Source organism: Heliangelus exortis, chromosome 21 (assembly GCF_036169615.1).
Source record: "Heliangelus exortis chromosome 21, bHelExo1.hap1, whole genome shotgun sequence".
In the NCBI taxonomy this organism is placed as follows: Eukaryota; Metazoa; Chordata; class Aves; order Apodiformes; family Trochilidae; genus Heliangelus; species Heliangelus exortis.
In genome coordinates this window covers 4533529-4550984 of record NC_092442.1, presented here as the reverse complement: position 1 = coordinate 4550984, position 17456 = coordinate 4533529, and the positions used below count along the sequence as shown (strand labels likewise).

The following is a 17456-nucleotide window of genomic DNA, read 5'->3' as shown; positions in this document are numbered from 1 at the left end:
CCTGGACTAGCACCAGGCACAAGCCTTGCTAACTGCAAATTAAAAAAAAAAAAAAAAAAAAAAAAGAAAGATCTCCTCCTCCTCAACTCAAATAACATAGTGGAATTTTAATTACCTTGTCCTTGTTGCTGCCCTTGTGCAGGCAGGACACACTGTCCCAGCTCACCATTCAACCAGAGCTGCATACGAATAAATGGTTCTCGGCCTTTTTGGGTCAATTTACTCCATGGCTTTGGCCTGGAGAGCATGTCACTGACACTTCCTTGGGACAGCCCCAATACCTGAAGTGAAGCAACCAAGAATGGCACGTTAACACATTTGATGTGGAGGGGGATAATTTAAGTCATTTTGGTTTCCTTTACTGCTACAGCGCTCAAGTCGGTTTTATATGGGCAATTAGTAAAACTGCAACATGACATATGTAGGTAATTATTGGAAATGCTTTTCTCCTGCTGTGCTTTTTTTTCTGGAGTGTGAGGGTTTGTTTTTTTTTTTCCTGCAGGAATGGAGCAGCAGCACAAACAGCAAAAGGATGGTGCAAGATTTGCATGCTTTTCATATTTTGTGTCAAATAGTTTCATCAGTTCTAACAGGAAAAACACAGTCCAGGCACACACAGGCAGATAAAACAGGAAATGATTGGCATCTATTTTGTTCTCAAACAAAAATAATTGGGACTTTTGAGACTAGGCCTATATTTGGTTGATTTTTTGGGGTATGAATTATAACGATGTGTGTTTTCACCTGTAGCAGCAGCTGCTCCATATAAGTAAATACTTAAAAATACAGCCAACTGCTGCAAAGGGGGAATTTCAGGCAGGCAGAATGCAATTACTTGCCTGGAATTCAGCACAGGTACAGGGGTTAAAAATCATATTTAATGAAAGCTGCCATGGGATCTTTAATGACCCCAAAAGGTCAGGCTTTTCATTTTACATCTCACTGAAAAGGTAATAGCGCGATGCCAGCTCCTATTATACTATTACATTGATTCAGTTCTTTACAGGAAGAAGAAACACCAGATGTCCACCACTTCTTATAACTTGGGAGGTGTTTTCTGGTGGTTGGGGACCCCCCTGAAATCCCACGTGCTGCAGGCTTGAAGCCTAAAATGTGAGAGCTCCAGAAAGCCTTATCGTGCATCGCGTATCTGTAATCAAACAGTGCTTAAAAACATCTCAAAGTGCACTAAGAGACCAAGCACTAAAATGACTGAATTCTTGTCTGAAGACTAAGGAGAGGTAGGGGATTTTCTGTGTGTTTGTTTAAATACTCTTGTGCACATTTCCAAATACTAAGAAAAAGGAAAAATGCTCTTGTGTCCATAATCTTCACTCGTAACAAATTTAAGACTCTCCAGTCATGACAATGGCATTGCTCAAATATTCCATGAATCCATTACATTAAGCATGAAATATTGAGTCTCGTTTGCTTCAGCTTTCAATATTTCTAAACTCGGGGGCCCCATTTCTAATTACAAGTGTCGGGTGCCAATCTTTGTAGAAAAACCTAAGCAATTCACCAAACAGAGGAAAACAAAGACTTTCCCTTGTGAGCTTGTTTTTGAAATACTTCACGGACGAGGCAAAAACATTTTTCCGTAAGACACAGGTGGCACCTCCCCCTCTGTTCAACCCAGCTCCCTACCAACGACAGGAGCCCAAGGCACATTCACAATACTGGTGGAAAAGAGAGAACCAGTTCTTTACCTTTTCCCCAAAGATCCTTTGGCAGATGCCATTCTTTGCTAGCTTTTCTTTGACCTGCCGCGTTAGCTCTATCGTATCCACTTCCTGGTACATATAAATCTCATACTGCTCGGGTGTCAGTGGAGGAACTGAAGGTTTGGATGGCTTTGACAAGGACACGATAGGGGATGAAGGGAGGGGGCTATTTTGTGGTGTCTCACTGCGACTTGCCCCAGTCATGCTCAATTCAGAACTCTGGGAGTACGGAGATTCGGCGTTTGGCCACTCTTTCCAATACTCTGAAGAAGATGGTCCTTGGAGCTGGCTACGATCTGGCCTAGTCTGATTGCTGACCTTTTCTTTTCCACCACTGGCTTCCTCAACTTTTATATCTTCAGGAAGAGCTGCGTTTCTTCGCTCATGCTGCACAGTATTCCACCAATGGTCTTTCCAAACACCACCACGTCCCAACTCATTTTTAACATGCCTCAACATACCCTGTGCAGAATCACTTATTGCATGAAGCTCTAAACCAGGTGCCTCCTGAGGCTCCTTTTTGAGCCCAGAGAGGTTCTGCAATGCAGAGATACTGGAATCAGTGACAGATGAATGTTTCTTCAGGGATATGGCCAAAGGAGAATAGCTGGAAACCGAAGACATTGCAGGTGTAGATACTAGTTTGGGGGACAGGATAGAAATGTCAGCTTGAGATAAAGGTGGTGTTTTTAAGGCAGGTTCAAGGGCAGCCTGCTGTGCCTCCATTTCACGTCGGGCTTGTTGCAGAATGGATCGAATAGCATCATCAGAATTGCCACTGCTAGATGCAGAAGGCGGCTGAGCCGGCTCAGCTATGAAAAACAACCAAAAGACTAAATGCAACAGAGGAATATGCTTTGTATTCAACATGTGCTACTGCAAAACATTTCCCTGGCAGAAAAAAAAAATAAAGAGAGGCTGCGATACATCTCGGGATGGGAGGGAAGAGTTTTCGCTAAGCGAAGATTCGCACTTTTCAAAATAAAGTCAGATTTATAGAGTTCTTCACTGGAAAATTGTTACAGTCGCCAAAGTGCAGGACGTTTGCACTCACAGACTCAACTGCAGAAGTCTAGTACTACTTGCATGCTTTCTATCACTGTAAAAACTTTCAAATAAAAGCCTCTGAAAATCAAGCCTTCACCTCATCCTCCCCTGCCCCAAGTGGTCAATAATATTTTATAGTTCTACTTGCAAAGTTATTTAACCTTTTACTTCTCTCTATCTGCACAAATAGATCGTAACACATGCTCCAAACTGAACACAGCTGCATTCACCTGGACAAACTATTATTACACCCCTATAGCACAAATCAGTCCAAAAATATAACACACAAATTACATCCAAGTAAGAACTTCAATAAAAGAGTTCATTATTTGACAAGCTAAATATGTTGTTCCTGTTTCCTTGTTCCATGGTCCCAGCCACTGAAATACACAGTTCTACAAAAACCAGGCTGATGCTTGGCTGTCACTCTTTGCCTTATCCAAAGTTTTAGAATGGAGCTGCAGGTGCTTTCAGGAGAGATTACACCTAAACACAGTATTTCAGCAGTGAACCAGGACCTGTGTGGGTGTGCTGCCACAGTCAGGGATGAGCAGAGATTGGAACATGGGAACAGAATAATCTCTGCAGAGCCAGGAGGTTTTTGCCATGGCATGTTGCCATTTTAGCTACTCTCCACTGAGGTCCCTGATACCTGAAAACCAATTCCTCTGAAAGCTACTCTACAAAGGATGGGGAAAGTGAAGCACTGGATAGTAATAGGGAACCCACACACTGCATGAAGTCACCTCAAAGTGAAACAGTATTTGAAACACATTGCTTTTTATTCTAGTAATTATAATTCTCAGCTGAATACGTTTCTGAATTTACCTTCCTATCTTCCTTCCTGTCACATGCTGTAAAATACACGAAAAGCTAAGAAATGAGGAAAATGACCATGGGACCAACTCTTCTGTTTTATCATTTCATAGGGACTTTTGAGGCTGAATAAAGTTTGAAAGGAAGCCTGAGATTCTCAGATGAAATACGTTACTGAACAAAGTGCTTGCAGTTTCCTGCACTCAGCCCACATTCTTCTCTCTGTAATCATTACTTGCATAAAGTCATATCATTTAAATAGTGTATTAACTAGTCTTTCATATTTTGCCATGACATTAGCTTAGCTGTCATTTAAAAGACAAGTATCCACGACTGTAAATCACTATTTACTTTAAAGAATGAAACAGAAGTAAGGCACAGTACTCTCTACTTCAACATTAGCCCTTTACCAGAGCTGGGAAGTCTTTTAAAATTGGGAGAGCTATCAAGTAGACAGCAATGTTAGCTACATGACAGCATACAATGAGAAATTAAACTTATCTTGGGCTAAGATGTTAAACCAATGACGTTTTTTGGGAAAGGAAATGCTTTTCAGATTTGCCAGTTCATTCACTGAATACATTCTGTATCCAAAAATAAAGTAATGTGAAAGGCAGAACTGAGTTTGCCTATACTATCATTTCAGTACATGATGTCCACAGTACGATGGTACTGTGTGACTGGTAACTGCTGGCTACATTGTGACCTTCACCCTGACAAATCCATTCGGTTCCCTCTCCCATGCACTTCTGTCCCTAGGGCCTGAGCAAGAGAGAAGAGAAAGCAGGAGCTGCTCCCTTTCCAAGGAGTAAAGTGGTAGAAGGAAAGATTTTTTTAGATTCGTTCTGCAGAGTGACTGCCTTGCAAGTCTGGAGTGGTGTAAAGTAGGCAGAGCTCTACACTTGGAAAAAAAGTGTTTAGAAAACTCATAGCATTGCTCCCCCAGGAGTGTGGCAGAGCAGAGTGTTGAGCTGTAACACGTGTAACCTGAACTCAGGCTGCATTATAGAAAGAAACAACTCCACTAGATAATAAAAAAATTTTAAAAAGCTCTTCAAACCTACGTTCAAAGTTTAAAGCATATAATTAACTAACCAGAAAGCTCATGGTAATTGTTTTAATTAAATTCTGAAGTAAAAGGAGCAAAAGACAAAATGAGATTGTACCTGTTTTCTGTACTTGCAGCTCCCTTTTGGCTTGTTCCAGAATGGATTTGATGGCTTCATCAGAGCCTGTCTCTGTGGTTCGGATTCTTGTGGTTATATTACCTGAAGAGGAAAACAAAACTAATGACATCAAGGAAAACTTGTATTTGTTTGGTTGGTTTTTTAGCACAACAGTCAGTATACATGGATATAACACCAGTACAGCCTGATGACCATTTACATAGGATCTGTACCAATGTTTACAATATCAAGAATGTACTTAATACAACAGAAGAATAAAATATCCTTGTTGTGCAAAAGCCTGCCTGCTAGCTGCACTGGGATGATGACAACACTGCCATCAGAGGCAGAAATAGGTGCTCATATATTCCTATTTAAGTCTTTTTTTTTCCCCATTTTCCCCCCTTTTTTTTTTTCCTTTTTTTTCTTTTTGGAGGGGGAGAGGGACAAGAAGGGAAAAGAACCAGAGGGGAAAGGAAGAAAGCTAAAAACATAAGACCACCAATCACTTAAAAAACTGCATCAGCTGCTAGGTAAAGTAGGGTGAGTATACATTCAGCTCAAAACAGAATTAAAAAGTAACTAGACAAAAATAATTCTTAACAACAGAATTAAAAAGTAACTAGACAAAAATAATTCTTAACTTTCTAGAAGTTAATACACTAAGAGAAACACTGAAAAGCAGATACCATTTGAAGTACTCTCCAGCTAAGAGCTATTACTTGGTTGTTTAATTTTAATTTTTTTTAACACGAAGGGGAAGGAGTGAAAAATACAACTGTGAATGCTACTGCACTTAACATTTTTCATAAAGTGAGCTAGATAACTTCTGACTAGAGTGAAAATAACTACAGAGTTTTGGGGTGTGTTTTTGGGGTGCTTTCTTTTAGCAAGACAAGAGGAAGAAGAATACAAAAATCCTGCAGATAATCTGTAATGAAGAAAAATGTTTGGTCTTCCTGTTCAGTGGTAATTCATCAATCTGATACTCATTTAACTTGTTATCTCTTTCATACATCATCCTGCACTACATATCTCACTAACTTCACAGCATACTGAAGTCTTTTGTCAACGTAAGCCCCATGAGAAGAAAGAAGTAAATCTAGAGCAGAAGCAGTATGTGACTGGTGCTGGATTAAATGTAATTGTTCAGCTTTCTCCCTCCAAAATCACAAAATCAGCAGAGAGCATTTCAACAGACCTGATGATTTTTATAAATTCACTCCTATCACTCATCTCCTTTTATCTGCATATGCAGTGAGGCTGGGAGTGGAAGAAGTATCCAAACAGCGTTACGTTAGTACAGCAGCAGCAGAATTAGAAAAAAGCAGAGTGTTCGTCTAACCCATGGTTTGTTTTATACTTACTGTCTGTTTTTCTATCAGATTCCAGGCCAGAATCAAACTGCACAGTTTAAGGAAACACACAGCTAAAGCACACTCCACTTCCTAGGTATTGACTGCAAAGAAAAACACCTGCCTGTGACGTACCTTCAGACCCATTTCTTCGTTTCGGTACTTCCTGAAATAGTCTGTTCAGGTTCTGGCCTGGATTCTCTGTTGAAAAACAAGTTTGGTAAGAACAAAACAATCAGGGGATGGTTGCTCTGACATCACGGGCTGTGTGACATGAGAAGCTAGCAGCCTGTCTCTGATGGAGAGGGTTGGAGCTGCCCTGGCCCCCTCGAGCCTCTGTCTGAGCACTGGAGGAGCTACTTTGGAAGAAGCAAGGCTGGCTGATTTGTTAATAAAGATTACAGCTACGTTCAGAAAGGAGATTAGATAGATATAAATAAATGTCTAGAGATACCAAAAATGAAGAGGTTAAAGATGGGCAGATAATCCCCTCAAGTGCAATCATCAAAAGGAAGAACAGATTATAAATCTAACAGTGTGAACTATCAATTAAACAAAATCTAGGAAAGTCCTGCCTGTCCTTTCCAATATTTCTAGACTATAAACAACTTACTCTTCAGATTCTCTAAACATAACTCTCAGTCTTCACAACTGAAATGCATGTTATTTCTTAAAGTCACTGCCTTAAATATGCAAAGCTGCTTTAAATCAGGATTGTATTTTAATTACTCATCTCGTGCATCACCTATGATATTTTGTCAAAACGCTTTGGGGAAAAAAAAAAAATAAAAATCACACAAGACACAACAGAAACCTGGCCTCAATAAACAACCCCCCCCAAAAAATTTTAAGCATTTCTGAAGGCTGATACCCTTAGTAGCTACTGCTCACTTTCACTCTGTGTTCAGACCTGACACAGAGCTATTGGGAAGTGAGGGATCCAAGTGTCCCTGCTGCTTGCCCTTGCTGACAACCACAAGTCAGCAGCTAAGAAAAACCAAAACCAAGCAAAGATACGAACCTGCTTGAGTGTTGAAAAGCAGAGACAGAAAGCTGAGCTTTCTGTACTTGCCATCTGATTGATGTGAAAACAGCAGCAACGCACAAATGGCCCCGCACAGGGAAGCTTCAAATCTTAAACATTTGCAACTAAGAGGAAAACAGGGCCAGCCCTTGGCTGGGGAGCACTTACCTCTTTGTCTACCCTGGATGCTGCGAAGAGCCAAGATGTTCTGCTCGTCCGAGAGGAACTGCTTCATCTTATGAAATGGCTCCTTGCCTCTCACAGTCAGTTTATTCCATGGCTTTGGCCGGGCTAGTATCTCGCTCACAGACCCTTGTGACAGTCCCAACACATAATGTCCAAATATCCGCTGTCCAATATTGTGCTTGATCAACTGCTCTTTCACCTGACGTGCAATTTCGGCCGTGTCTATCTCCTCGCCTTCGGAGATGCTCCCAGCACTTTCTGACTGGCTGGGAGATGGGGCCATGCCATTTACATCCGGACTTTGTTGTAATGGACTTTGGGAAGATATGGAGTTTGTGCTGTAAGGACCTGTTGAAAAAATCATGCTTGTGCTTCCTGCTTCCTGCATTGCCTTGGAGTAGAAGGACTGCATTAGCTGTCGCTGGAGGAGAGAGTTTAGTGCAAATTTTCCTGTGGAGGCCAGGGGTAAGCTGGGGCTCGCCAGGGATGAGCTGAAAAAGTCTTGACTTAAACCCGTTGGTGAGAACTGGTGTGTACCATTAGTATTGGAAGCCTGCTCCCCCGCGTTGCGGAGCAACTGAGAAGGAGGGGAGGCCGGCAAGGTTGCAGGACGCTGACTCTCAGGCTGGTCTTTCCCTTTTCTCCTGGCTGACCCTACAAGGAAGGTCAAACATAATGCATTATGGGGGATCAAAGAGGGAAAAACCAAGATAAAAAAATGCAAAGTTTGCCCCGCAAAGGGAAAAAAGTGCAGATTTACAAGGGCCGATGAGGCGGCGGTGGGACTTTTGTTTTTGGTTTGGTTTTGGTTTGTTTTCTTTTTTTGTTTTGTTTTGTTGTTTTTTCTTTTTTTTTTTTTCCATAATTGAAATTTTAATAAGCCAAACAAGGCCCCCAAAACAAACAACATGCATTTAATGTTTGCACCTTTCTTGTATGTTGCAGCCTGGAGAATCCCCCTTACAAACATTAAAACTAGAACAATTACATGAAGTGCAGTTATACATTTTAAATAAATGCAGTTACAGACAGCAAGTCTCTGTTGTCTCTCATTCAAGACATTACTCATTGGACCTGACTGAACCCAAATGCAGCAAACATTTACATTTTGGAACAAACCAATTTGAATAAAGGAATCACCATTAGGTGGATGCACCAAGATCACTCAGTTAAAGTCATAAAACACTTCAGAATTCAGTTATCCCAAGGGCCAGTGGCAACTTTTAACTTTCTTCCAGCTGCAAAAACCATAAGCATTCAAGTATCTGGAAATTCCATGACTTGCCATGTAAAAAATGTGCACACAAGATGTAAAAAGCCCACGTTAGAAAAACTGAACAGCAAAGACACTTTGCTAAAAAGAAAGTATTTTGTTTTCCCAAGCTGACCTGCTGGTAGTATATCTAAGTGTATCAGACAGGAAGATTATTGTGCTCTACATGCAAACATTTTGCATAACATTGTGCGGGGGGGAAGAGACTTCTGGTGCCATGGATGAATTTGTTCCTAAAACAGAAGACAGCCTTGAATGCTACCACTTGGTACATCTTGTAATGCCTCCCTTTCCTACCCTTTAAAAACTCCCTGCGGTCTCCAAGTTTTATTTTATCATCCAGCCTATAAAACTGCAAAAATCAAACATAATTCAGTGTTCCTGTTGCCTGCTAATCTTTCTGCCATGCATTAGCTCAGACATTCATCTCTCACTCAGCCCTCCCTCCCTTCAACAAGACAGCAAACAAACCAGAAGAGCTGAAAATCATCTGAACCTACCACTCAGGTCACTATTTGTGATACGCAGCGTGGCGTTCTCCGACTGCAAGGAGCGGTTCTTCTCCAGCAGCAGCACCTCCAGTGGTTTAGATGCATCCTAAAGAAAATCAAAGTGGGAGGTTTGTTTCTAAAAAGCACTAAGAGTCTCTCTCAGGCACTAAAAAGGATTTCAGAAGAAAACAAGTGCTTATCTCTGCTCTGAACACAGCTAGGGAATGCACCGTGCATACGTTTGCAGGAATCGCTCAGTGCTTCCACACAAGCCAAAGAGGAGACTCACTGTTTAATTTCTATTGTAAATGATTCATCAATTCTGCATTATTTTGAAATGTGCAATGGAACATTTCCCAAATCCTGCTTATTTTAAAATGGCACTGGCAAGGTTTCAGTTTAAAAGCTGTAGACTTCTTTTAATCTGATTAAAACGGGAGCTAAGATTATATTATTTCTTCTAGGTCAACTGACCCAAGTCAAGCATTTCCTTGAAACCCTGCATTTCAGCATAAACAGTTTGTCCAAAAAGAAAATCAGCTACAGAGATCTGCCATTTATCTTCCACTAAATATCTAAACAACGATCATTAAACAACATATCTGAAAATTAATCCCAGTATATTGACAAACAGTTCAGACTTGAGAAGCAGAATTTTAATGTATAACATTTAAACTTAAATAAGATTAATTTGCTGGAACAGCAGAGATTTATCCTGCTTTCTCAGTACTCAGAGGTTTGTTTTCTTTTATGAACATTATTTTCAAGGCTAGCAAAGACTTAAAAATGCTAAAATCCTTGCTCAGAGTACTGTCAGTACAAGAAGCATGCAAATCTCAGTGTAGCTGTACATCTACTCTTGTATCTTTAAAAACTCAACTTCACAACATTATGGTTATCCACTTCAGCACAGCTGAAACATCACTCTTTGTCCTTGACCACTTAAAAGAAATTAACAGGCAAAAAAATGCTCAGTTTAGCTTTTTACATAAGAAAACATCAAGGAAACAATTATCAACCCATATGTCTCAACATCAACAGGAAAGTGTCCATGCCAACACCAACAAATTGCAAGACAAAATTTGACTGAACTGCTGAATTACAAAAACAAAATCAGGGTCAGTACCTGCGAACCAGAGCTTTCAGATGGTGCAAACTCCATGGATTTCAAGATACTGTGGAAGGCAGAAGGAAAAAATTATTTTCTATTTCTTCTTTTCGTAACATCTGCACTAATAAGCACTAACATAATTTCCTACTCTCCAACACCACTACAAGTGATAACAACTTTCCTTGCAGCAACACAGCCCCATAATGAATATCGAGTAACTATTCAAACTAGTTATTGGATAGGAACATTTTCTCCAGTGTCATCTAAATCATTCCATATGCAATCCCACCAGGCCAGTTTAAAGCGTAAATTTAAAGGTTAATAAGGAAATAACATTTTAAGCTGTCAGAAGTGATATAAATTTATCTGTGAAGCTGGAAGGGAATGAAAAAGTTGTAGCAAAGCAACAAAACAGGGGAATCACCACCACAGTTCCAGTCCTTTATATAATATACACCAGCTCACGTATCAAGAAAAATATGCACAAATAATCTTCCCCATCAAGACACTACAGGCTAAAAGGCAGTTTTTCATTTTAATAACCTCCTAGCAAAGGGAAGACACAACAGCACAATATATCTTAGGAAATATGAAAGATCCAAATATTTATAAGTACATTAAGAGAAGAATCTGATAGTCTCATTGTCAATATTTTATATAAATACTGAGTGGTCAAAGGACGTCTGCCTTCAAAGCCTTTCAGTTAAGAGTTGTATTGTCTGGCAAATGAGAATCTTAAGGAATACAAACCTATTATTGTGCTTTGTCTTATAAATTCTTTTCAATAGGCCTGCTGCAGGCAGGACATTAAGTTCCTAAGACTGAAGCAATAAATGATTTCAGCTTCTCAGTGTACAAAGATTACCTTCATTTGTTGACGAAAAGTACATAAACAGATACAGACAGTGTTTACACAGGGTTTTTCATGTATAAGGCACATGGAGCTTTGTGAGGCAGGAAGAATATGTTTAGCCATGTATTAAATGAAAAAACTGAGTCAAAAAAAAAGGCAAGAGGCCATTATTAACAACCAGGGACTACTTCTGGATGCCACTAGGAGTCAACCAGGCTCCCAGCACCATGTGGTGTCCAGCTCCTCTATAAATGTGTCCATGCATTAATCCAGAATTAGGTGTCCATTAAGTGACACTCTGGAAATCAGTGGTCTCTGTGACTCATTGAAAATCACTCAAAATCATAGCAAAACCAAGAGAAAAAAAAAAAAGTCATTTTGAGACAGGAACTTCACGTATTTTGCATCTGTGCATAAGGCACTCACTGCATACAGTGTTAATTCTGACAGGCACTCCTACAAATATAGTAATTAATAAAATCACAACATTCTGGCCATCATTTTCATGATACACTGGATGACCCTTTTTGCCAGCAGAAGTCACTTTGGGGTAGAGCCACCATCCAATACATAAGCACATGAAATTATGCTGTTTAGACTCTGCTTTGTATGAACACAAAGGCTCACACACATGCAGAAATGCCTCTTTTCTGCTATTAATGAAGCTGTCCCAGGCAAAGAGGGAAGCTGTGTATTAATGGCTTCATTTCTTAGAGATCCTGAGATTATATGGACAACAGAGGCATATTTAGTGAGGTTCAAAGCAAGTGTTTCTTGGGACACTTCAGAGGCAAAGCTCCATCTACCAGGATTCCCTCCAAGGTGCTGGGGGAGGTAAATATACAGTGATTCATCTAAGGAAAACTCAAGTCACTGGCAGGTAAATGCTTTCATCCTCCCTTGCATTCTGTAGAGGATGGCCTTTGAAAGGCTGGCAAGTAGTAATGAATGTCCTCAGGACAGCCAAATAAGGAGACATATCTGAATTTAAAAAAAAAAACAAACAACTGTAATACCATGTGGCAAACTTCCCAGGGCAAATCACAGGTGGTTCTCCCCTTTCAGGTCAGATCAGGAGGATGCCTGCTCATGATCACATCATCATCACCATCATCATCACCCCACTTACCATCCTGCACTTTGCCACGCAGAGCAGTCCTGGAGCATCCCAACTGGGTTCCTCCTGGGTGAAACTAAACCAAAAGAAGCTGCATGCTCTCAGAGGGTGTGTTACATGCTCTGACAACTACCCTGCTGCTCCAGAACCAGATTGAAACCAGTTGGAAACACAAAGCAAGCCTGAAGGTATTTTGTGTGTCTGGTGGATTCTCGGCACCAAAAATCTGGCTTTAAAGCCCCAGTCCTGTTGTGCCCTCCACTTGCAGAGGCAGCTTTACCACTGCAGTTCCTCTGCCAGCTGGGACCTTCAGAAAGGATCCTGACCCTTGCATAGCAGGTGTATTTTTCAGGGAGCTTGGGGCAGGCATGCATGTTCAAACCTTGGCTGGAAACTTCCTGACCTCTGCCTTCTTCAAGTAGATTCTTTGCTACCTGAAATAGCCTGCTGGCAATGTCATAGGTAATTTCCCACACACTCAGAACCCAAAATATACTAAAAAGCAGGTTGATGTGCTAATTGTCCTTGGAGGAATATTCAATACAGCAGGTTAATGTATTATATATATATTATTTTAAAGTAAAAGTTAAACATGTCAAAAAATGACTCTCCAACTGTGTCACAAAGGAGATATTTTCCTCAGGAATATGAGGAAGCAAAATGTTTCTCCTTTGGATTCCAGAAATATCTTTGCCCATGAGATCTTGACTCAATCTACTCCCCAAGATCAGTTATCTGCTTTTTAAAGGCACGATCTTGTGACTTGAATCTGCACATCTAAGATGACTTGAAAGATGTTACTCTAAAGCAAAGTGTGCATTGGGACAGCTCCACTTTCTGTCTGTATGATCCCAACTGCAAAGGCAGGAGGGTTAGCACTGTCATATTACTCAGGAGAGAACTGAAAGGACACACAGAGCTCTCAGATCTCAAAGATAGGTTTAAAAGCCATTTGGCACAAAAGCCAATGCAGAAAGCAGGGAATTCTGCCACCTCAGTTCTTGACATGGACTCAGTTAAGTTCCTCCAAGGTTAGAAGTTGGCTGATACAGAGATCCCTCAGCCTCTAACATCCTAGGGAGGATTAAGGAAAACATAGCAGTGCCAAAAGTATCTTTTTTCTTGGTGCATATGTGTCATTTTGTCAGTGTTTCATGGCACAAGGCAGAAAATAGTAGCATTCTGTCTAAATAATACCAGTTTTACAGTAGGGGACTTCTCATAGTTTCACTTCAGATCAGACTGTTGCTCTCAGATGATGCACATATAGATTTTGGCACATCTTTTGGATCAGATGGGAGCAGAGAGAGCAACATGAATGAGCTGCAAATATCTGCAGTGCTCTCACAGAGGATTCTTAACCTCCCCTGCACCAGTAGGATGATGGAGGGACCCCAGGCCACCTACAATCTAGCTGGCTGTCCCTCCAAAGTAAGCATGCCCAGGTAAAAAATGTTACTCACAAATTAGAGGGATATATATTATAGGAGAGGATCATATATTAGAGGAGAACAGAAAGTTAATTTAGTGGCACAAAACAATGGCCACTTTCAGGAGATTCTCCCATCTGTTTAACTGCAGGCTCATCTCAAAGGTACAGGAAGAAGCTCCATATGAACACACCCCTGTCATAGCTTCTCCTGATGCTCTTATCTGCACTCCCATCCCTGCTTTCATGTAAATCAGTGTTGTGGGGAAAAAACCCAAAAACCATTACTGCCAGTAATATTGGGAATTTAGGCAATTTTGTGTCTAAAGTAAAGGCATTAAACCAGGTAGGACTTGAAACTCCTTTGCTGTTTCAGTACATCCACATTCAGTAACTCATGCAGCAAAAGTGGAAGCTGGGGCTTAATTCCCACTTGCTGCTTTACATAGGAGCACATAAACTGGCTGGGATCTGAGTTTCCTTAACTCAGGAGAGAACCTGGACACTCCTACTGTTATCACTGAAACGAGGCAGGTTTTTTGAGACCACTTAGTATTCAGGTATCATGATAAAGAAACTGGACAACTCATTGCACCTGACTGAAACTATGTTCCTCCTCCATCAGCCTCTGCTGCAGCTGCCAGTGAACCAGAACTGCAGCCAGCTGGGCTTGAATGTGACAGCACCAGGGGCTGGGCAGTCCTTGGGCTTGCAAAATCAAACCTGTTCTCCATATTCTCCAGGGATGTGTAAACAAAAGCACATGACTACCAGCCTCATCTGAAATACCTCATTAAACAAGGTAACATTTTTTCACTCTTCCTAAAATACACACACCGAAATGCCACAATGATGGAAGAAGAGATGGAGATTCTTGCAGTTATTTAAATGTTGACCTAAACATATCTCTAGTCCAAAAACGTCTCTTCTGAACCAGACAGCTTATCTTGTTGCAGTTTAAAATGAGGCTCTTTAAGTTTCTTTTTTTTAAAAAAAACACCTTGAAATAGAAAGAGGCTGTTTGTGGCTTTAGTTTGTAACCACAATATATTAGCAAAAATGTACAGTGAAATAAGAACAACATTAAAATGGTATGTGCTGAACACTGGCAAGCACCAGCACACAAAAGGTATTACATAGCCAAAGGACCTGCATTAAATTCTTGGTCCACATTACATTTAAATATTGGCTGGGGACTTTAAAGAGTGGTTCTCCTAAAATACCACAGATTTTCAAAGTTTTTACCCTTGGTGGATGATAGTGTTTTCATTGACACTGCTATTATTAGCCACTGGGATACTCTGCTGCAGCCAAAAGGAATACTCTCAGATACAGCAGTTGCACTGGTTCTGGATGCAATTTCTGCCAATATTCCCAATTCCCCCATCTTTGTGGTTTTGACTGAATCCTTTATTGTTCCAAGAACACAGATTTGTGGCTTCATTTGACAACTGTTAAACTATAGCTTGTGAAAAAATTATGTAAGCTTTTAACACTTACTTTAATTCTTTCTTAACCTCTTCATAATCAGCCTGTCCTTTCAGTTTTTCTTCCAGTTGCTTTAAAAGAAAGAACATGGGTTTAATTACTTAAAGAATTCTTTTTCTGCAGTCATTCAAAATCATCTTTAAATTACTCAATATACAGCAGCGCACAAGTGAGGGTTAATGACTCATACCTAATTTACATATATTAGAAAACAAACTGTAACCAATTCAACATAAACACAATTATACCTCACTCTTCCTTTGTTTACAGAGTGCCAAGCATTACAGAATTCTGTAGGTCCCAATCTGGCTGTTGGCAATGTCACTGTTGTGCTCAATAAAAAGATTGGGGAAGAAGGTATTAAAAATGGGGCAGCTGAAATTCAAAAAAACCTGATAAATTGAGCAAACAAGCAGGATGCTTTAGCACAGTTCTCCATAACCTTGCCTACATGAAAAAAAAAAAAAAAAAAAAGACTGAAGGAGCTGTTGTTGACCGAAATGCCTTTAATTTGCAAGACTTCTGCAACACCTCATGCCCAAACAAAAGAGCTGTACCAAGTATTTTTAAGAAGCATCTCTTACTGGAACAAATAATATGATTACACACCAGAGATGAAGCACTGAGAACAGCTCAGCAGGTCCTCTTGCTCAGGTCTGCCTGACCTGGGGCAGTCTCAGTGGCTTCTCTTTGGTGAGAAGATGGCACAAACACTGAAACAAACCTCCTACCAGAATCTGGAATGCAATGGCACATGTGCGGACCCTACCCAACAGGCCCTCCTCCCAACAACAGTGCTCATCACTACAGGATAAATGCTTCAGGAGGCTTAAAACATAGTGACACATAATTAATGCTCTTATGTTGCTTGCAGGAGCTACATTAATTTCCCACTAATAATTTTGTTGCTTAGTACAGGCACACCTGACCTAAGCAAAGATAACTGGCAACTTGCATGGGTAAGTTCAGGGTAGCTCTGCTTCACTTAATTTTTGATGTTAAAATTGGCACAGAATCTCTAAGGTCACAAGGAAACAGAAATAACACAAGGATGTAGCACCCTCAAAGACAGAACATCTCTTTGAAAAGGAAAGGAATCCATGACATGAAAAAGAAAAATAGGGCTTTATGTCCAGAAGAGGCTGTCTTCAGTGGAGAAGGGAATTCAAGATCCTGCATGCACTCCTGGGCTGCTTGTTGAACACAGGAGGAAGGCAGGAATCTTGTGAACTTGGACAATTTTAGTAAAAGAGTTTAAACTGCAGCCCTGTAGAGTTCTGCACCAACACAGTTATGGGTACATGAACAGCAGGGCTGGGAGAGATGAACAAGCAGGAGTGGGAACCTATTAACCTGCTGTCTTCCCAAATAATCCAGCCTGGAGGTATCACCCATCTCAAAGCTATCCAAGCTTTTTTTTGCTCAAGCAGCAAACCTCAACACCTCCTACAGCACCCACAGATTAATGAGTCCATCATCTGAGGCTTTTTCAAGATGACAACAGCAGCAGGAAGGGGATTTGTTGTACTTCCAGCTATTTTACCACCTTTTAAAGGATTTCTTGTCATGCCCTTCCCAGCTTACACAATGGTGACAGTTCTGCCTTGCCATTAGTACACTTATTAAAAAGCAGTGACAAAGTGGGCATCCATGTCATCAATATACAGCCCTCTTCAATTCCTATTTCTGCTTTCTGATACCATAATCCACAATCCTTAGTCACTGCTGACAAGAGGCATCTCCTGGCAGTAACACATGAGCCTTTGCTCTGGCAGCTGCTCAACAAGCAACTCTCAGAGAGGATCACCACCAGCAGCTGTGGCAGGAGAGGAGAAACTGGTGTTAAGTGGGGAATTTGCACTCCAAGGGACATTGATGAAACAAGCAGCCTCTTAAAAGGTCTTGGGTCCTGACATCCTCAGCCATCAGCAAGTTGTGCAGTCATTCAGACTGTGTCAGAAATCAAAAAAAAGGCTTACTGCAGCTAAAACAAATAAAAAAAAATCACCTGGGATAAATACAGAGCAAGCTTTTGTCGTTTCTTCTGATGTGTCCTGTCTTACCAAATTCCAGTTATTAAGTGGAATTATAGGCAGCATCAACTGCTTTCTGAAGCAGACACACTGCTAAAAAGTGCTACTACATATGTTTAGGCTAAAAAGCCTCATAACTGATGTAACTAGGAAAACTCTGGTTGCTGTGACAGGGAAAATCCTACAGGCATCAAATTTGTTGGAGTTTTTGACAACTTTCAACATGTGTTAGAATTTCATGGTAGAAATGTACCAGGTAATCTCAGAGCCCAAGATGTCACCTCAGTTGTCCAAGTTTTAAGGATGGATAGCTACAACATGTCACAAGTTCAAGAAGATTTCA

At 40.6% G+C, this 17456-nt stretch overlaps 1 protein-coding gene across 11 annotated transcripts in view; it reads right to left on the bottom strand.

Annotated features, from left to right (window-relative positions):
• Nucleotides 1–17456, bottom strand: part of CUX1 (cut like homeobox 1) — a 263293-nt gene that overhangs the window by 64411 nt on the left and 181426 nt on the right. For 5 of the 11 annotated variants that reach the window (XM_071765218.1, XM_071765215.1, XM_071765217.1 and 2 more), the window contains exons 12-19: nt 15093–15151; nt 10209–10257; nt 9092–9188; nt 7301–7972; nt 6244–6309; nt 4754–4855; nt 1710–2536; nt 116–281 (exon numbers count right to left, since the gene is read on the bottom strand). In XM_071765218.1, the coding sequence (XP_071621319.1) occupies nt 116–281; nt 1710–2536; nt 4754–4855; nt 6244–6309; nt 7301–7972; nt 9092–9188; nt 10209–10257; nt 15093–15151 (2038 nt within the window). The remainder of the gene's footprint in view (nt 1–115; nt 282–1709; nt 2537–4753; nt 4856–6243; nt 6310–7300; nt 7973–9091; nt 9189–10208; nt 10258–15092; nt 15152–17456) is intronic. The other 6 variants (XM_071765222.1, XM_071765221.1, XM_071765219.1 and 3 more) reach the window with 4 other exon arrangements.